The 19,628-nt window shown below is 39.9% G+C and overlaps 1 protein-coding gene across 1 annotated transcript in view; it reads right to left on the bottom strand.

Annotated features, from left to right (window-relative positions):
• Window positions 1-14,029, bottom strand: part of Hcn1 (hyperpolarization activated cyclic nucleotide gated potassium channel 1) — a 331,515-nt gene extending 317,486 nt beyond the window's left edge. Inside the window, exon 1 of the mRNA XM_051183089.1 lies at window positions 13,612-14,029. Within this exon, the coding sequence (XP_051039046.1) occupies window positions 13,612-13,997 (386 nt within the window). The 5' untranslated portion in view covers window positions 13,998-14,029. The remainder of the gene's footprint in view (window positions 1-13,611) is intronic.
• Between the last annotated feature and the right edge of the window lie 5,599 nt (window positions 14,030-19,628).

Here is a 19,628-nt window from a genome sequence, read left to right as displayed (position 1 = left end):
GCAAGCTGCTGGGATTTTGACTGTAGCATTTAAAATAACAAAAATCTTAACTCTAGTAAGGTTTAAATTACCAGTTAGGGGCAACAGAAGCAATACAACACTTACTATGACAAACCATGCTGAGACCTCTAATGATAAAGAAATGCCACAAAATGTAAAATAGCTCACAATCAGGATTATTGTTAAGGGTTAAAATTTTTTGCTAAGGTTGTTTTTATGCATAACTTTGTGTAATTATTAAAACATTATCAATAAAGATCTGCTTTGTTTTCATGTATGTGAAAATGCCTCCTTTTCTCTTTAAGGCAATTTACTAGAGTATAACTTTCAGTAAGTAGTTTATAGAGAGTATAACATAAACCTTTGGAGATGTATCAGTTCATAGTTCACGAAAGGACACAGTGGAAAACGCCTCAGTAATATTTCCAAATAATCCACTAATTCACTGATATGTCCTAAGGATTATTTACTCAATGTTGTTTTACAACTTATAAATTTAAAACTAACTTTGGATTTAACTTTGCTATGAAATAATAAAATAAGATTTATTTAATTTGTATTAACATTATTTTTCAAGCTAGTGTGTGCAGTTTATGTTTTGCCTTTTGAATTCAGAAGTACTTCATTATTGTTGACATAGAAGAGTACTACAGGTATATTTTAATATACCCAACCAGTCACCAATTGGTTTCAGCAGCATCAAGTAAGGTAAACACGATTTGCATAGAATTGCAGTCCCTACTTACCCAAGAATGTTTCTGGTTAAAACTTTGTGCTGTGTTGCACTGACTGAATAATCAGGAATGAGTCCTCATTACTAAATTACTATTAATCTGGATTTTAACCTCAGAATCAGACTCATTATCTGATGATTTTTTTTTCTAAGAATGCAGGGTTTCTGATGGCATCTTCAGACATACATAGTCTCCCGTCTCTGTGTCCCATACCCCTATTGTACCTTTCTGACCCGGGTATTTTCCCTTCCATTTTCATATCACATATATTACATTTCCCTTATACCTATCCAACGCCCCTTTAAAGCCTCCTTCTCCATATCTTATAATCTTTTAGAGTTTCCTGGCTTCTACTCTCATTAGCTACCATATAAATGCTTGTAGACAACAATTATAATCTAGGATCTGCTTATGAGAGAGAGTATGTAGTATTTGTCATTCTTAGCCTGTGTTATGTAGTACTAATACAATAACTTCCAGTTCTATTAAATTCAGGGAAATTAATAGAACTGGAAGTTACCGTATTAGTTTCATAATTTCATTTTCTTCACAGTTGAGTGAAACTCCATTGTGTATGTGTAACAAACTATTTGTCACCCATTCATCTGTTGATGGACATCCAGTCTGATTCATTTTCTTGATGTTGCAAACAGAACACTAGTGGACAAGGGTGTGTGAGTCTCCTCGCATTTGGATGTATGGCCTTTTTGGAAATCAAGCCTTTTAGCTGACAGTAAAATTGCTTGTTGTATTTCTATTATAAAATCCTTGACTCAAGCGAAATTATTTTCTTCCTCCTTGTGCATGTTGTTCTTAGTATCTCTACTTTGTCTTCAAATTTTGGGAAGAACAAGAATTCTTCACTTCAGCTCCTGAAGTAAATATGCCTAAAGGGAACCATGAACCTCTTAAAGCCATAGACAAAACATTGCAAATACATGTTCTTTCAAGGGCACAGGGTTCTAAGCTATCAGTCTGTAAGTTTAGAAACCCAGTAGGAGTTAGTATGCATACATAGCTATGAATGGATAGTAATCAGTACGTGTAGACAATAGAATTTTGAGGCTATTTATGATATGTAATATATGCAACCATACCCACATCTACTGCACATTTCTATTGCGTATTGTGTATTAAATATACATACACACTACTTCCTACCATCTTCATCAAAATTCATTTACATTGTTTTATGTTTTTTATTCAGCAGATTGTTGTTCAGAACAAAGTCCCATTAAAAAATAATTGTTGAACCTATGAATCACATCTATTAAAAAAAAGAAAAATATGCTGGTTCTGACTTTACATACAATATGTAAACCACATAAATTTTAAAGCCTATGAATATGTCTTTTAAAAAAATAAAAACTTTAAATGTTCTGCAATGGTGATAAATGAATCTTTTCTAGAAACAGTAGAATAACATAAAATATTAAAGATCAGTTTTTGAATTTTTTTATTTTCTTATATATATTTATTTTTTATTATTTTATATGTAGATGCCAGTTCCCTCTCCCTCCCATGTCCCCCGACCCTCCCTCCCAACCCATTTCCCCACACACATTCATTTTTAAGGGAGGTTATCCATAGCCCAGATGGGCCTTGAACTCACTACTTAGCCAATTCTAAACCTGAGCATCTAATTCTCTTAATTCCGCATTCAGGTTACAGGTGCGCTCTACCATGTTGCGCCAAAGCTTTTCAAACTCTTTCAACAAATTTCAAAGTGGCTATTTTCCCAGACCATTAATTTGACAATAAAAACTAAATGAAGGAATTTAGCAAGTTATGATTCATCTTACTTGGCTCATACGTGACGCCTCTAATTGATCTGCGCTAAGATCCCAAATGTTTCAGTTATCCCATTTTTCTATGAAAATGAAAATTAACAGGAAGCAGTACATGGAACACAGTGCTATTAAAATTTTTATCTATTTCTAAATGTTTGGTACTTTATTATTTAATGCCAGCTATACTGTTCTATAAAAATTGATACATCTAAAAAAATTTTTGCAGGAGGAGGGTATATCAGAAGTTACCCAATGCTAATTGTCCCATGAGTAGATCTAGATCAACAGCCCACAGAAACCATGCCATTTCTCAGTAGATGTCCTGATGCTCATGTGCCCATGAAGATAAAAAGAAGAACATGGCTGCCCAGTTTACAAAAATGAGAGGTTCTCCTATCCCGCGTGCCTTTGTTTAGTAAATTCTGCTGGATAGAAGGCTTGGTAGTTAACAACACTGGCTATTCTTCTAGAGAACCCAGATCCTCCTTCCAGCTTCATATGGAGTCTGGCAACCATCTTTAAATCTCGGTTTAAGTCATCTGACACCCTCTTATGGTATCCATGGTCAACAGAAAAGGATGTAGTCCCATATGTAGGAAAAACACCAACACACATAAAAATGGAGGGGCGAATAAATTCACAAGACTCTCGGAGAATGTACTTAAGAAGCATTTTGGTTTTCTTGGCTCACACACCGTAATTCTGTTTCAATGTCACTAAACACAGAATGAGTTAAATGCCCAACATAACCTGCCGATCATACATGTACATACATAAACCGTGCAGGTTATGTGCGTACAGAGAGACAAAAACACGTATCTTCTTCACATCCCCACATTTCCGCAGATTACTTTTCCCGTCTTGTAATTGGAGGGATGGAGACTCTCGGTCACTACTAAGGTTTTAAAGGCAAATACTGCCTCAAAACATTAGTCACCCCCCCCCCCATAATCTTCTTTACGTGTGACGCAGAATCACAAGCTTATCAGAACGTACACCGCACTCCATTTCTCCTGTTGTGCACGCATGCTTCCTGAATTAATCCACCATGTGACTTTTAGCATTTAAATCTTGTTTCAAAGAGAAATCAATGTATTGACTCTAGACAGGGCTCACTTCCGTTTATAGAAGTTGAAGACACAGCTTCCTTTCACCATCCAACCCACATCCACATCTACTCTCTCCTGGCCTCTCAGAGAAACCGCCCCATAATTTTCAATTAAAATGTGACAGGTATTGCTGACTGCTGAACAAAGCAAACTTGATTTTTTTGAAATCTTTTTTTTCCACTACTTTACAGACTTTTGGCTCACTTCAGAATTAATAAGGGTCCTTTGTTATAGTTCATATCCAATTATTTTACAAATGCTTGTATGAGAACTAGAGGCATCTTTTTTTGTAAAATGATGTGTAGAATGCCCATATCATTTTTCAGATGCTGATGTCAATTTTCCTCCTCAGTTTCTCTGCTTTCCTCCCTGGGTTAGTCCTTACTCTCACTTAGGCTTATTCCTGTTTCTTTCTTTGAAAGCTCTTGGTGAGATCTCACTTACAACCTTGCAAGTCAACACAGTGTTTAGCCTGTTTTTTTTTTTTTTTTTTTTTTTTTTTTTGAGCACATTTACTAATAACTTTGGCAGAAAACAAAAATGATTGCATCGATGATTTTGTTGCACGCATTCCAATTTTCAATTTTCAGTGTTACTAATTCCATATCTCTACCCTGGAATTTCTTTCGGTGTTTTGAATTTTGAGAATTAACGCAATATTTTCAAATATTTTCACGGATTATTTACATTTTCTACTTTAGTTTTCCCTTTTTTTTTTTTTTTTTTTTTTTGTCTTAATCTGGGAAAGCCCCTTACACAAAATCCATTCAATTATTTTCTTTAGGATTGATTTTGTGGTGTGCCAGACTTTGTTGACTCTCCAAGCAAGGCCTAACGTCCTCTGAGGAGTAGATGGGGTGTGTGGAGGATGGGAGGTGAGGGGTAGGGGAAGGGAGGGAGAGGGAACAGGGATTGGTAGGTAAAGCAAAAAATAATTTTTACATTAAAAAAGATAAAGATTGACTTATGTTTATTTTACGTGTATGAGTGTTTTCTGTGCGTGGATATGTGTACACCACATGCGTGATGGTGCCCATAGAGCCTAGAAGAACCTTTTGCACCCCTAGGAACTGGAGTTACAGATGTCTGTGAGTCATATGTTGATTCTGCGAACCAAACCCGCATCTTCTGAAATTGCAGCCAGTGCCCATAACTGCTGAGCCATCTCTCCACTTCCCAGGAGTAAACTGCTTAATATCTTACTTAAAAATAAAACTGCTGCAATTGCTGTATGGATAAAATATCTTCCTGAGAATGTCACATTGCATTTGTAATGCTGTCATATTTCCTTTCCCCAATGTCTCTGTCCTTTGAACTTTATTTTTCTGTTGGGTGTCCTTTCTTCATGGAGACAAGAGTGAAAGCCTTTGGCGATGCTTTTGCTTTCAGCTATTAAACAATGCTACGTCACAAAATAATTACAATCTCTATGAATATACGTAGGGCTTTTGGCAACGTGACTGGTTAATAAACAAGATTTTGCAATGTACACCCATCATCAAAGGTATTTTCCTCTAGTTCCCTGGCTGGGGAGAACTGACAGGACTCCAGGTATGCTAATACCAGCACTCAGAGTTCTGCATTCACTAAGCAAACCCTGTTTAATGTGTTTGCAGCCTGGCTTTCCTAGAACTACTTTTCTAAACTGGTCCAAGTCTCCATCCCTTCCAAGAGCCACTGGATGAATGACGACGGGACTTTCTTCACCAGTTAGCTTCCAGAATACTTCAAGATCTCATATCTCTGCTGTTTCTCCATACTACCGGTCTCTGTGTATAAGTAAGATCTCATATTATTTTGGAGTCATTTCAGGAAGGAGGAAGGATAAGTGATTAGGTCGGTTAACCAGGATTAGGGAATTCTTCATGCTGGCACCAAGTTTCTCATCAGGTGAGGACTGAAATGGCAGAATTCAGACTCAAAAAGTCACAAGTGCCTGGCCCGGTTCTCACCATCTATCCATCACCTTGTTCGTGCTACTTAATCTTTCTGCCTTCTCATCTCCTCCTTTATACATAGGGCATCTGGGGTCCCAAGTCGAAGGAGAAGTGGAGACAAGATCCCGGACCCTGTTGAGGGAGAACACAGAGCTTTTGCTGCCCTTATCTAGATCTGCTGATGCTAAGATTCACAGTGCCTTGGAACTGCCATGAACTGACTCTTTATTTATTCATCCAGTGATAATTATATTTCGATTGCTACTATCCTGACCAAACAATATTAGTCTTAAGAGAACTACATCACTTCCCAAAAACACGTAAAACGCAAGGATATTCATATCGGTACCACTGATCATTACTAAAAATTGATGTCTATCAATGTGAGATTAGATAAATCAAAGGCACCACATCTATATAATCAATAATATTCAACCAACAGATAAAAATAAAAATAATATATTGAGAGTGCTTGGTGACCCTTGAAAATAACAACATGTTAAGTGAAAGAAGCTAGTAAAATAAATAAATAAATAAATAAATAATAAATAAGAGATGCTATGCGATCCAACTAACAAGAAATCTCTAGGGTAACTTCTGCTAAATCATCAACAGAAGATACATTAGTGATTGCTTCTTGGTGAGGGTGCATGGATAAGATGACACAAATATCACTGCTAAATGAAATGATATCTTCTTAGGGTTTCAAAATTCCTAGAAGTCATTATGATGGTGGGCACACAACGACAGTTAATTTAATGAAATCACTGCGTTTTATACTTCTGATTGGCAAATGGTGTAATGTATGAATTATGACTCAAAGCACTATTGAGATTGTTAGTGTTCAGGCATCTGTACTGGTCTGTCGTCGGGGTTCTGACAGGACACGCCCTCAGCTGCAGCCACTAAGAGCACCACCTGTGCACATTCACTATGTTCCCTTTTAATAGGGCCCTGCCCACCTCCCATCACCTCTCCCACTCTCTCTCTCTCTCTCTCTTTCTCTCTCTCTCTCCTGCTGCTGCTCCTGTTCCCCAAGGTCTAACTCCCTCTTCCTCTTCCCTCTTTTCATGATCCCTTCCCTAATTTAAAGTAATAACAATAATAATAAAACCCTCAGCTTGAACCCTGTTGCATGATATCTTCCTCTCAAGCACTGCTTTTCTTAAATTACACCTAAAAATTATGGAAGAAAAGGGGAGGTAGAATGTGCTTTTTTACAACATTGGCTTGAAGAGTTTTTAGTGGATTTTTTTCATTTTTTTTCCTTTCCTTTTTTTTTTATCTAAGAGAGATAAAGTTCTTTTATCTAAGGGAGATAAAGAACATAAAGTTGGGTGAGTAGAAAGAGGAAAGGGTCTAATAGGAGTCAGAGGTCAGGAAACACTGTGATAAAAACACTGCATTGAGTTCTCAGAGGACAAAGTTTAAAGAATATTAGGAATGCAAAACTGGAGTGAGACCCTTGAGAAAGCAAGCAGAGCTTCAATTCTGGTGCAGGAACCATGCACAGAAATAATGGTAATTCTGTGGAGACAAGGACCTTCAAACGGAAACAGATACGATGATGATGAACACGGGTGGAAAATAGACTGATTGTGGCCACTTATTAAACTACATTCCATGCAGAGAGTAGAAACTACTAGCTATGTCGTAATGACAAAAAGTGTGAGACTATCAAGAAATGGTGTTAAATTTCAAAAAAAATCGCTGTAGTAGAGGCTACCTAAGCTTTTTATAGGAGCTAAAGTTTTATCAGAGTTGCTGGAACTCAGGGATGAACAAAGGGAAGGAAGGAGACAGGCACCAAGCTGATGAGTGGTATGTGCTGAGGGCTGAATGCAGTTCAAGATTTCATAATCATTCGGGGCCTTGTACTATTAGGAAGGTAGTCAAACACATTATGAGAGATGTGGAAACTTACTTGTGCATTTTCAGGAGAATTATAGCATTATTCAGTTTGTAATTTAGAATAATTTTCATCTCTGCAAGATGGTGGGTCTAGGCAGTGATAAAAAACATATTTGAATAGGAATGACAACCGCAGGGAGACTGTATCATTCTTGTTATTTGTAGAAGTGTCTCAACTGCTTTCAGTACTAATTAGTAAAATCAGGAGTGCCAAACGCCTATAACCAGTAAGTCTATTCTATGAACTTTGCCAAGAAATATGATAAAATGCAGAAACCCAATCGCCTCACTGATTATAATTCCTAAATATTTCAAGCAAAATCTGAAAGGCAAAAATGGATAAGTAGTTGCTAACTTTGTATGTGGTTAGTTTTACAGTTTTCTTCTTTGTTTTTACAATTGCATGAGTCGTGAAAATAAAGACTATGCAAATATGATCCTTAAGATGTAAGTTCAAAGCATGTGCAAATGGTTTAGGTGAGTGGTCAGTGATTAGGTTAAATAGAATACTTTGAGAATGTTAACTAGTAAACGTGAAAGGGTCATAAAATCAATTTTTCTTCAGCCAAAGTCAGGTTATAAGTATCAGATAAATACTGAACTCACAATCAACTTCTACATTTAAGTTTACATGAACATAATAGCATATACATGCCTTTTAATTGCATACCTACACCTTATGAATAGCTTCTATTAAATACTCACACTGTGACCAAAGGAAAAGAGGAGGGAGGCAGAGAAGAGGGAGGAATGTGAAGGTTTGTTGTATTCCATGGAATGGATGCTATGACGTTTTTGCTGGAAAATCAGTGGTAGGCAGCCATTAAAATTTCCTATAATGCTAATTAGACTTGGTGGAAAAAAGAAAGGAGAGGTTAGAAAGGGGACATGTTGGGATATTGAAGGGCTGGAGAAGGGAATGGAGGGTGAAATATAATTGAATTTTGTTTACATATGTATGAAATTCTCAAAATTGAAATTAAGGAAGCAATACAATTTAAAAAACCATTCCTACAAAAAGAAAGGTTTTTATTAAGAAAATTATTTATGTGAAAATGTTTATTTTTTTTTTTCTGCCATGAAGACTTTTTCTTTCCTGCCTCTTCTCCTAAAATATGGTGCCAGCATAATTCATAGTCCAGGGTGCATTTACAAAGAATAAAAGCAAAAACTTTATCACAGGCCTTGAAAATATTCTATATGCTCCATGCAGTCCTAATTTATGTACTTCCGGTGCATTAATGCATATACTTAATGCTAACATTGTACTTACAAGGGACTATATTTGAGAGACTACACACTAAGTCCACTCTCTATTGCTAAACTATGAGATGAATTATATGATAAACATGAAAAGCCTACCCTGAATGGGGGGTGGGGAGTGAGATCACATGCCACTTAAACAAACTACATTTTGCTGATGTCATGCTCACAATGGGAGACAGATTCACTGAGTGCAAATATGATGAATTATAGATCCTATTTAAGCTGTGTCCCACTGGGGATGATGTCTTGGTTTATGGTTTTGGTTAAGGCAGATACAGTTGAATTCAGTACAGTTAACTGAACATAAAGTGGGATTAATAAATAACATCTTTGTAACTAAAACAATTTTGCAGACAGCAAATGTGATTGGTGTAGTGTACATATCTACTGATTCTCAATTTATAGCAGGTTCTCAAGAGCATTTTTAATTAAATTTCATTCAGGAAAAATGAAAATTATCTTACGTTTACATCTGTACAATGTTTATTACATGGTATTTAACTTCCAAACATGAAGTAAAACTTTACGTTGTGAAATATAGTAAATGCGTAACTTAATAAAAGTATAGCTTAAAATATTTCAAGTAACTTTTAATTGGGCTTACCGCTGACATAAACTTTATTTGAAAAAAACAACTTTTTAAATTTGAAGATAAAAAGAATCACCTGACATAGAAATAAATCCTTCTGATTTATTCTGGCTCTGTTGATGTGGGGACAACAAACACATCACTGAGAGCATGCAGAGAGAACCCAGTTTGAAGATATTGGAAGATTAAGCTAATGGGAACTTAAACCCCGGAAGGTTGAACTGTTGAAGCCTCCCTTCCCTAATGAGCATGTCAGCAGTAACATGTACTGTAAGGGAGTCACAGAAGGGCAGAGGTGCTGTTTTCTCCAGAAAGTGATGTCTTACCGTGAGTACATAAAGCACACAGTAGGCTTTGCACATGGTTTCTCATGCTAACAATGAAAAGCAGAAGTCAAAATACAACACACACACACACACACACACACACACACACACACACACACACACATGCACACACGCAAGCACGCACATGCACACATGTGTGTGCGTGCTCCATAACAAATGGCATAAGGTCGGCGGGCTTCTTCATAGAACAGGGGCATTTTGTTTAAATGAGCTATTGTGTAAGCATGGGCCAACAAAGTAACATCAGAATCCCTAAAATAGAAAACATTATGATAATAAGTTTTTTTTTTCCAAACTAAGTGTTTCTCATAATGAAATGATTCATTGTGGTCGAGCATAACTTAGTGCAAACTTGGCAAGAATGTTGATGGCTGTGGGTTTGACCCCTAGAAATACACAAACATAACACACACACACACCAACAAAAGCATTCTAAATATTCTTTCATCATATTTGAATAATTATATCATAACTAGCTAATGGCTGTGAGATCACAACACTGGTTTATCCTCACATGATTACTAAATGGGTAAAAATTACAACTTTAACTTTTGTAAATGTACAACCACTACTGCTTCCCTTGAAATATTAATACTTAACCTTGAAATTAAATGTGTGCCGTTAACACAAATTTTTAAATGTCTGTGTGTGACCATGCCTTCACTGCACACCTGAGTGAATTATTTTACAAGAAAAAGACTTAACATTGAAAAGTATCATAAATACCTGCCAAATATTTACCCCAGTCATCTTGACTGATTATCACAAAAAGTAAATATTTCCTAGCCCCCCTCCATGGTTTCTTACAGTATTGGTATCACTGAGCCTTCCTCCACTCCCTGAAGTTTCCTACCATCATCCTCTCCTGGGGGAAAAAAAGGGAAACACAGAGCCTCTGCCCTAATTACACAGAAAGTGGAAGACTTGCACCTGCCAGACACAAACATGCGCACGAGGACTCTGGTGAGCAAAAGGGACACCAGCTGTCTGTCTGAATCTAACACAAGGAGCACAGCTATCACTCTCCATGTAAGTGAAGATAGGGCTAGACTAAGAAGTCATCCCTAGATGACCACCAGAGTACGAGACCCAACACCAAAACCATGGCATGTCCTTTTCTCTAAAGTGCCAGGCTACACTCAGCGATGTGGGGTTGGGCAACAAAGACACAGGGCACTCTCCTCGTCTCGGGGATAGTACAAAAGTGTCAAGGGAAGAATCCACTTTGCTTTGTGACTTCCCGAAACCAACTCCCTTCCGTGGAAAGGTAATCTAATGTGTTACCTTCTCTGTTAGCAAATTAACCAAGTTAAGTTTGATGATTTAGTAATTTCAGAAAAATGCTTCCCTCAAAGTACTTCCTCAGGAAAGTACTGAGATGAGCAAATCAAGAACATAAAATTCTCCTGCATCCACTGAAAGCCACTTGAATATTGATTTCACTGTAGGAAAAAAAAAAAGTTCCCGCAATTTTGTCTGGTGTTGGTTGTGGGTTTAACAGATACATTTTCTTGGCATGGCATAGGTTTGGAAATGCTTGTGTTTGGTATTGTGGCTATACAAATAATACTAATTAATAATGTCTTCGGAACCCAAATAGGTACAATAAGAAAAAGGTGGCCCCCCTTAATTTGCCATTTTTAGAAAAAAAAAAGTTATACTTTAATTCTTCATTTCAATTTTTTCAGGTATCTCCTATCTAAAATTTTTAAATAATAGTGATTAACTTAGCTCATTGCTGCCATGTTTCCATTTATGCAAGAGCAATCAAATCCCCCCAAACTGTACTAGGGTTTGTCAATACACAGCTCCTCACTTATTAGTCACTTCTGTTCAGCATTTGCTTTTGTTTCTTGGGGAAATATACAGGATCGTTTAGTTTCATTTGATCCACAGATTGGACATGGGATTCTAACTCATGAAAAGTTACTTACTATACTTTTAGAAAAATAAATGGGAGGTGGGATTTTAATCATTTGATACATGTTGCTATTTTGAAAAACACTATCATTTTCCTGCTGGTGAATATAAAAGTGTCCTTTGGGCTCATTCAATTGAATATATCAAGTAAAGAAATTGTAGCGCTTTTTTTTTTTTTTTTTTTTTGCATGTTGTCATTGAATGTCATAGGTTTTTTAAAAAAAATATAATTCTCATTTTTGTTATTAGGACTGTTGAACGTTCTCTTGCAAAGTTTTTCTTTTGAAATCTGTACCATCATTTGGATTGTATTCCCATGGAAGCCTCAAAAAGAGAGAGATGGTATTCAATCCTCATTCCCAGCTTTAAAATTCTAAAGAGTGTAACAACTTAATTTGCCTTAGACGGAGCAACACCATCCATGAGTTTGCCTTTCCAAGTATCTTCCTCACCCATGAAGCATATTTGATTACTCGGAGACTCTTTTGGCTTTGAACATTCTTTCATTTGAACTCAAGGATGTACAAACAATAAATGCCATTAGCTATTGAAAGCCCTTCAGTGGGATTTCCTACGTGTTTTTGCGAATAAGGATTTTAAAATGAAAGCTTTCCTAAAATACATCCACTCTGTGCACAAGAAGAGAGACAGCTGGTTTCTGAGGCGATAAGTATCTTAAGGAAGATGGGCAGTCTCCCAGAGCTTTGTCGGGCTGTAGTCCACGGTTAACTTGATTCAGAACTGTGGACAGCTCCCTCCCCTGTCTGCTCTTAATCGCAATTTGGGTTAGTTTCCGAACCCTGCTGGAAGTAATGCTTTTTGTTGCTACATTCACTTGCGGTTTACCAGAAGCCCAAACGCTCAGTGTGCACGCATACTCCTTTCCTTGTTGAGTTTTTCCTCTCGTTCGAAAAACAAACAAACAAACAAACAAAAAAGTGTTTCACCCGGAGTTACTAGTTTGGCATTTAGAAGAAGGAAGCTCTGCTTGCGTTCAGGAGCAGTGTGTCAGGCTAATAAGAGGATCTACTTTACGACCTTCATTTGTCAGCCTCTAAATGTGCTTATTAACCGAATGGATGTTCGGGCTACAAATAAGATCAGGAAACTCATATTAATTTTTCTCCTGCTGACAGCTCTGCCGCCCTTCCTCCAAGGCTGGGGAACTGGAAAGACATTTCTGAAATGGATTTGTAGTCAAGGTCAAGAGCGGGTGTCGCACTATTTCAGGAAGGGGGCTCTACAAACGACCCACACACACACACACACACACACACACACACACACACACACCCCACACACCCCACACCCCTGTCTCTGTTTCGGGAACTCGAAGCTTCCTGTTACGCTCTTGCCCAGCCGGCCAGCACTGGCTCCCCCGGTTGAAAGCTCAAGTCTCAGACTACCCAAGCCTTTCAAGTCTCAGACTACCTTCCTGTGCCTGCCAGCCACTGACCTGGAGCAAGGCAATGGTGTGAAGGGTGCCTATAAGCATGGGAACAACAGATTTAACACTCCCAGGGGCGAGGAGAGTGGCGGGGACGGCTAGGACCTGTGAGTCACTGTCTCCTGAATCCCAGAAGCTTCTTTTCCTCTTCGGGAAGCAGCGCTAGCAAGGATGCCTGCCCTAGTCCTAACTCTCCCATTGCCGAAGTAAAAGTTTTCCTAGTGCAACTTAGCCACCTCGCGTGCAGGGGTCACAGTGGCCTTCTTCCCTTCCCATCTACCCCCCTAGACTTCACCCTGCAAAAGGAAAGAGCCTGTCTAGCGCTCTGGGGAGGAGAAACCCTCGCGCCAAACCCCCCAGCCCGGAACCTTTCCCGAATGGAAACTAGTTGAAGAGTAGAGTCCCACTAGTTTGAGTGCGAGCCGTGCCTGCCCCCACCCCACCCCACCCCGCCGCGAGTCCCCCGGGGCGCCCCGTCTCCCAGGGGCGGGGTGGGATGCTGGAGGGCGCGCCTGGGTGGGAGCTGGGTGGGTGGGGCGGCGCCCGCCGGGGAGCCCTCACCTGAAGTCACTGTAAGGGTGGATGATCCAGAAGCCTGCAGTTTTAACCCTTTCCTGCTCCTTCTCCACCGCCTTCTGGCTGCCGAACATGCGGAGGGAAAATTTGTTGACCCCGGGCTGCAGCATGGAGGTGAACTGCCTCTGCATGAAGCCGTACTGCCGCCGGGGCCCCTCGGCGTCCTCGAAGCTGCCCGCGGGCTCCTCGCCGCCGCCGCCGCCGCCGTCCACCTTGAAGCACACCGAGTTGCCGTGCTCCTTCCCCGGCGGGGTCCCCAGGCGCTTGTCGGCCACCGCAGCAGGCCCCGTCGCGGGCGCCTTGGAGGGGAAGACGCTGTTGCCATCGTCGCGACTGTTGGACGCGGACTTGGGCTTGCCGCCGCCTTCCATGCCCGGAGGACGCGTCCGGCAACGGCGACGGCGACGGCACGGGCTCCGGGCGCGCCGGGGGCTCGAGCCCGAGGCGCAGGGGCAGGGGCAGGGGCCGGGCTGCCCGTCGCGGCGGCGGCGGCAGCGGCGGCGGCTGCTGCGGCTGCTGCGGCTGCTGCAGCTGCTGCGGCTGCTGCTTCCCGCCCGCGCCGCTGCTGCTGCTGCGCTGCGCGCCTCGCTCCCGCCGCCGCCGCTGCCCTCGGTGGCTCGCGCTCCGGGCTCTGCCGCGCCGGGTGCTGAGGCTGAGGCTGAGGATGCGGGCGCGGGGCGAGGCTCCCGATCGGCACCCGCGCGCCAGCGCCGCCCCTCCGCTGCCCCCTGCCGGCCGCGGGCCGCCTCTGCCCGCGCGCGCGCGCACGCGTTCCTCCCCCCCCCCGCCCCCCCCCGCAGGCCGCCGCTCGCTCCCCGGTTCCACTTGCACCCAGCGTGACATTGAACTCCCCCCACCCACCCACCCCTACCCCAGCCCGGGCACCCCACCCAACACAAACACACACACACCTCCCGAAGTCTGTTTGCACGTCTAGCAGAGGGGCTCGCAGGACGTGGTTTGGCAAAAATGGGAGTGGGGGAGGAAGGAAGGAAGAAGGAAGGAAGGAGGGAAGGAGGGAGGGGGGAGGGAGGGAGGGAAAAAAGAGGAAGGGAGCAGGAGGAGGAAGAGAGAGAGAGAAGGAGACCTGGGGGTGGGAGGGAAGGACGCTAAACAAGCAAGTTGCTTCTGACATGAACTGACAACTGCCTAAAACTCGCAGAGACATTGAACTCCTGTTGGAATGATGTTACACATGGAGAAAAGGCGTCAGGCTAATTCCTCACACCAAAAATTAACTTGTTAAGATAGATGCACAAAGATACATACTGAAAAAAAATAAATTTCGTGAATAAAAAGGAAATAGAGGGGGGATGGGGGAGAGATAAAACTAGCAAAGAGACCTTTGTAACCCTGGGTAATCAGCTGCCTGGAGCTTTTCAGATTAAGGATCTGTACCTAGGGTCAGACAACTGACCTCCTTCTACTTATCCTGTTTATTACCACATAGCTCCTTAAGCGGGGATGGGATTCCTTTCTAGAATGGCCACTGGCATCAACACATATGTGAGCAAGTCTATCAGCCACCACTGCGGGGAGGAGGGGGGGCAATTGTAAGAGATAAATGGCCTGAACTGACTGACCTTCTTTTACGATAAGTTATACAATCAGCAACGACACGGAGAGATAAATACGCTAGCCCGTGTTCAGGAACACCATGCTTAGAGGTCCAGATAGCTTGGAATCTGGTCAGAACGCCATGGAGTTTTCTCTGGTGAAGTTTTCCACGTGTGACTGATGCTGAGTACAGCGTTGTTGGATTTCTCTTATTCCCTCGGTGTCTCCCCAACTCAATGGGTTAGCTAAGAGAAGCAAAATGTGCTGCCAAAGTTACCGTTCACTCAGCAGGGCATCCTAGAAGCCTCAAGAGTTTTGAGACTGTAAGCAAGACAAAACATCTGTTCCAGATACACGCTCTGCCTCCATCCATCCCCAGGGCCTCCTGAAAGGCTATTTTACCCTGGTTTACTGTCTGCTAAGGTCACATAGGGGAAGGGGCACACTTCAGGGAGGGATTCTTCCTCAGGGTGGCAACCTGCGGCATAGGATGAAAAAAAAAAAATATGGGTAGGGCCAATCACTTAGATTTTTTTTTCCCATGAAAAACTGAACCCTTTGATGAAGCTAATTCCCAAGAACATCCAGTGTCTGTTCCATGAGGTTTTAGAGAGGCTGGGGAAGGAACAGAGAACAGCGAGTGCTGTCCTAAGTCACACAGCATCTGCTTTCAACTAATCAAAACCTAGATGCTCACAAAATAAGTAAGCATGGTCAAATTTTAGTGGTCAGACACGGGGAAATAACAATATAGCACTCTGACCTAGCAACATAGGGGCCTTGGAAATCACAAGGTCAGAGGAGAATTACTAGATACCACATGCTAAAAACAAGCCATGAGGATGAAAAAAAAAAATCTACTATTGGCAAAACCATGTTTCTGCCTCCCAAAATGTCCAGTACTGTACCACCTAAGATGTAATGCTGTTCTAATAACTCTCTCTCTCTCTCTCTCTCTCTCTCTCTCTCTCTCTTTTGTAACCCATCCCTGTTTTTGTTCTATTTTAACTTGATGAGGCAGTTACTTTAGTAAACTTTTCCTGACTTTCATTGTCTGTACTAAATATGATGGAATTACTGCAAAACAAGAACTCCGGAAGGAACCAGAGACACATCTAAAAAGAAACAGAACTCATCAGTTGCTTCAAGTGCAGTGCACTTGCTCAAAAATTGCAACACCATTCTCAAAAATCGTCAACAAAATACAAAGTCGAGCCTCTTAGCTTCACCTTCACGGCGCTCATCTACATTTGTTTAAAATATGGATCCTTAAGCTTCGTTGGGGAGAAAATGAAACTTGAAGCATCAGGGGAAAATAAACATGATGAAATAATGAGAAATAAAGAGAGAATAAGAAACAACATGAGACAAAAAAGATCTGGAACCATAGGGAATTTCTTGACATGTTTCTACAGTTAACACTCTTGAGCAGAAACCCACTGAAGTAGGTAAGTGTGGTAGCTTAATGTCACCTTAGAAACAGCACTATCATTATATCTGACTCTGTCATGGATTGTCTATGAAGTGTCTTGTACTTCAAAGGAACTTGGGTCTGAGTGTACATCAGAGAGTATCAATTTTGAATTTATTCCAGATGAGTCTCTCATCGGTTGTAATGACTGGAGCTCTGTATATACTGGCATTGGAAGGCTTTTAGAATGCTCCCTGTCTCCTTTAATACTCTGCTTAAGATCAAACTGCAGACAGCAGCAGAAGATTAATATGAATCTAAAATAAAACCTTTATGCAGCCGACTCAAGCACATGTGAAATGAGACAAAAATGATAGATTGGTGACTTGAAATCTGAGGACTTATTGGAAAATTCTGCGAGGAACATCAAAGTTTATGGGCTTCTTAGTAGGATGGGGGTCAAACGCTGAAACTTTCTGCACATCTAAGGATATGTTGTCATAACTCCGTTGACAAAGGCAGTAGTAAAGAATCCCAGTGTCTTATGCTCAGACAAATTTGATTATCTGGAATGCAACTGGCCGCATCATGCTTAATGTGAAACACTAGAGCTATGACAGTCAGAACAAAACACTCACTGCTAGCATATCTGTCACACGGGCCAGTTTAAATTGATACTCTTGTCTCCCTGAAAACTCAGAAGGACCAAATGGATAACCATAACAGACAGCACAAATTTAAAAGTTCATATAAAGTGTACATAATAAAAAAAAAAACTGTTTTTCTTAAGCACCAACTGTAATCATTAAGATGAATGGTTCCTTTCATAAATGCAAATAAGTCAGTAATAGGCAAAAACAACATAAAGCATGATACTCAAAAAAACTAACTTTACAAGAAGCATAAAAATGCATTAAATAAATAAATGAGAATATAGTCGAAACATTTAATTTTCTAAATATGATGGTTCTTCCCAGATTTGCTTTTACATTTCAAGAAAATTGGATTATTTGTAATTTTCTTCCCTTGGAAGACAAACGTGACAAAATGTTTTTTTTTGGGGGGGGCGGGGTTTTCTTTGAAATGCTCTTCAGTAAAATCATCTAATGCAGGTGTAGAGACATGGCTCAATGGGTAAAGTGTTTGCTGTGCAAATAGGAAGACCTAAGTAAGTATGTGGGGTGTGGTAAGTACATTGCTTTAATTCTAACACTAGAGAGGCAGAGGCAAGTGAATCACTTGCCTAGTCCACATCTGAATTCTAGGACAGGCAGGGCTACACAGAGAAACTCTGTCTCAAAAGAAAAAACAAAAATCAAAGAAACAAAGAGTGATTGAGGTAGATGTTCAATGTTGACATCCAGTATATGGGTCATTGGGGGTAGCGGGAGACAGACAGTACCCACAAAACAAAAATAATGCAAAGATTGACAAGGTGTTAGTTGAGTATAGGGAGGTATGGCGCACAGAAAGGGACAAGGATACACTGTGAAATAAACTGTGCTAGAGGGTGATTAAGTAACAGTTTCAGGAAGAAAAAAGGTGAAGTATACTGTCACGTTGTTTCTTTAAAGTAACATTGTATGATATTATGAAGTGAATACTGAACCTATAGTAGGTAAGAATGTTTATAGATGTTTATAAATCACACCCAGTAAATGATTTTCAGATGATTGATTTCTACCCATAGAAGCATCAAACTTCTTTTTAAACTCAGTGCAATCACACTTTACAGAGAAAATAGTAGGAAATGTTAAAATATGCAGTAAGAACAATTATACCTTTGCATGTAAACAGATGGGTTTTATGCAAAAGAAAACTTCTTACGTATGCAATGAATAGTACTATTTATACATTAACGCCTCATGCAAGGACGTATACAAAGTTAAAAGAATTTTATATTTATAAAAGTCAATGCATATTGGACATTTCCTTTACTAGTCAATATTTGAGTTTTCAGCCATTTGTGCTTTTATAAACAAGTCTACAATCAACATCATTATTACATTTCTGTGTTCATGTTAATATAGATCTAGATAAAAAAATATTGACAGTAAAGAACATCACTAAATCAAAGTAACTTGTATTTACCTTTGATAGTGATTGTCAAATACACAAGTCCATACTCCTGCTTAGATTGCACGAGGCTACTTGTTATGTATACTAAAACAAACATAACATATTAAAAACTTTATAATTTAAGAGAATCAAGAAAGTAAACATAGTCTCATTGTGGGTTTAATTAGATTGCCTCAATTTTTAATAAGGATGAACAAGTTCCTCAGATCCATATGATTCCCTGGCTATTCTTTAATGTCTGATCAAATACATTATGTGTGCGTGTTTTATTTTAAACACATATTTATGTTAAGAATATGCTTCCCATGTCTGGATTCATGACATGTTTTTAATCCCAGCATTAGGGAGACAGAGGCAGGCTGATCTCTGTGATTAATCAAGGCTACATAATGAGACCTTTTTGGAGGAAAAGAAAAGAGAAAAGAAAAACCTGTTCTGTAAATAAAATTTTAGAGCCACTAAGCCCTCCCAAATATGAAGAGAAGGCATTATGAAATATTAAATTGAGTAAATGAAAACTAAACTATGCTTAAATACTCTTTCTTATTGTTTCTTTTGTTATTTTGGAATTAGAATAGTCATTGGTAGTTTTTTGAAAGTTTTATATATGAATATTGTTTTTAAATAATTTATGATTTAAATTTAAATTTAAAGAATTCATAAATTATACGGGCTTAGGAAAGTGACTGTGATGAATATCCCACTTCAACATCTCTGATGATTTAAAACCTTCCACCATTACTTTTGCAAGGCATATAACTAACTGTAGTTTTTGTACAGAGCAAAATGTTGTGTAGTCCCCTCAGAGAACTGAATGCACAGTGGGATAATGGCAATTGTTCCACCCGCCATTACACAGAAGTCCGTGAGATCTGTGTGTGTGTGTGTGTGTGTGTGTGTGTGTGTGTGTGTGTGTTTACCTGTAACAGTTTTTGTTGCATATTCTTATGAATAT

The sequence above is a fragment of the Phodopus roborovskii genome, unplaced genomic scaffold (genome assembly GCF_943737965.1).
Source record: "Phodopus roborovskii unplaced genomic scaffold, PHOROB, whole genome shotgun sequence".
In the NCBI taxonomy this organism is placed as follows: Eukaryota; Metazoa; Chordata; class Mammalia; order Rodentia; family Cricetidae; genus Phodopus; species Phodopus roborovskii.
Note: the sequence above shows the minus strand (reverse complement) of the source record. Positions and strands in the feature narration are given on the sequence as shown.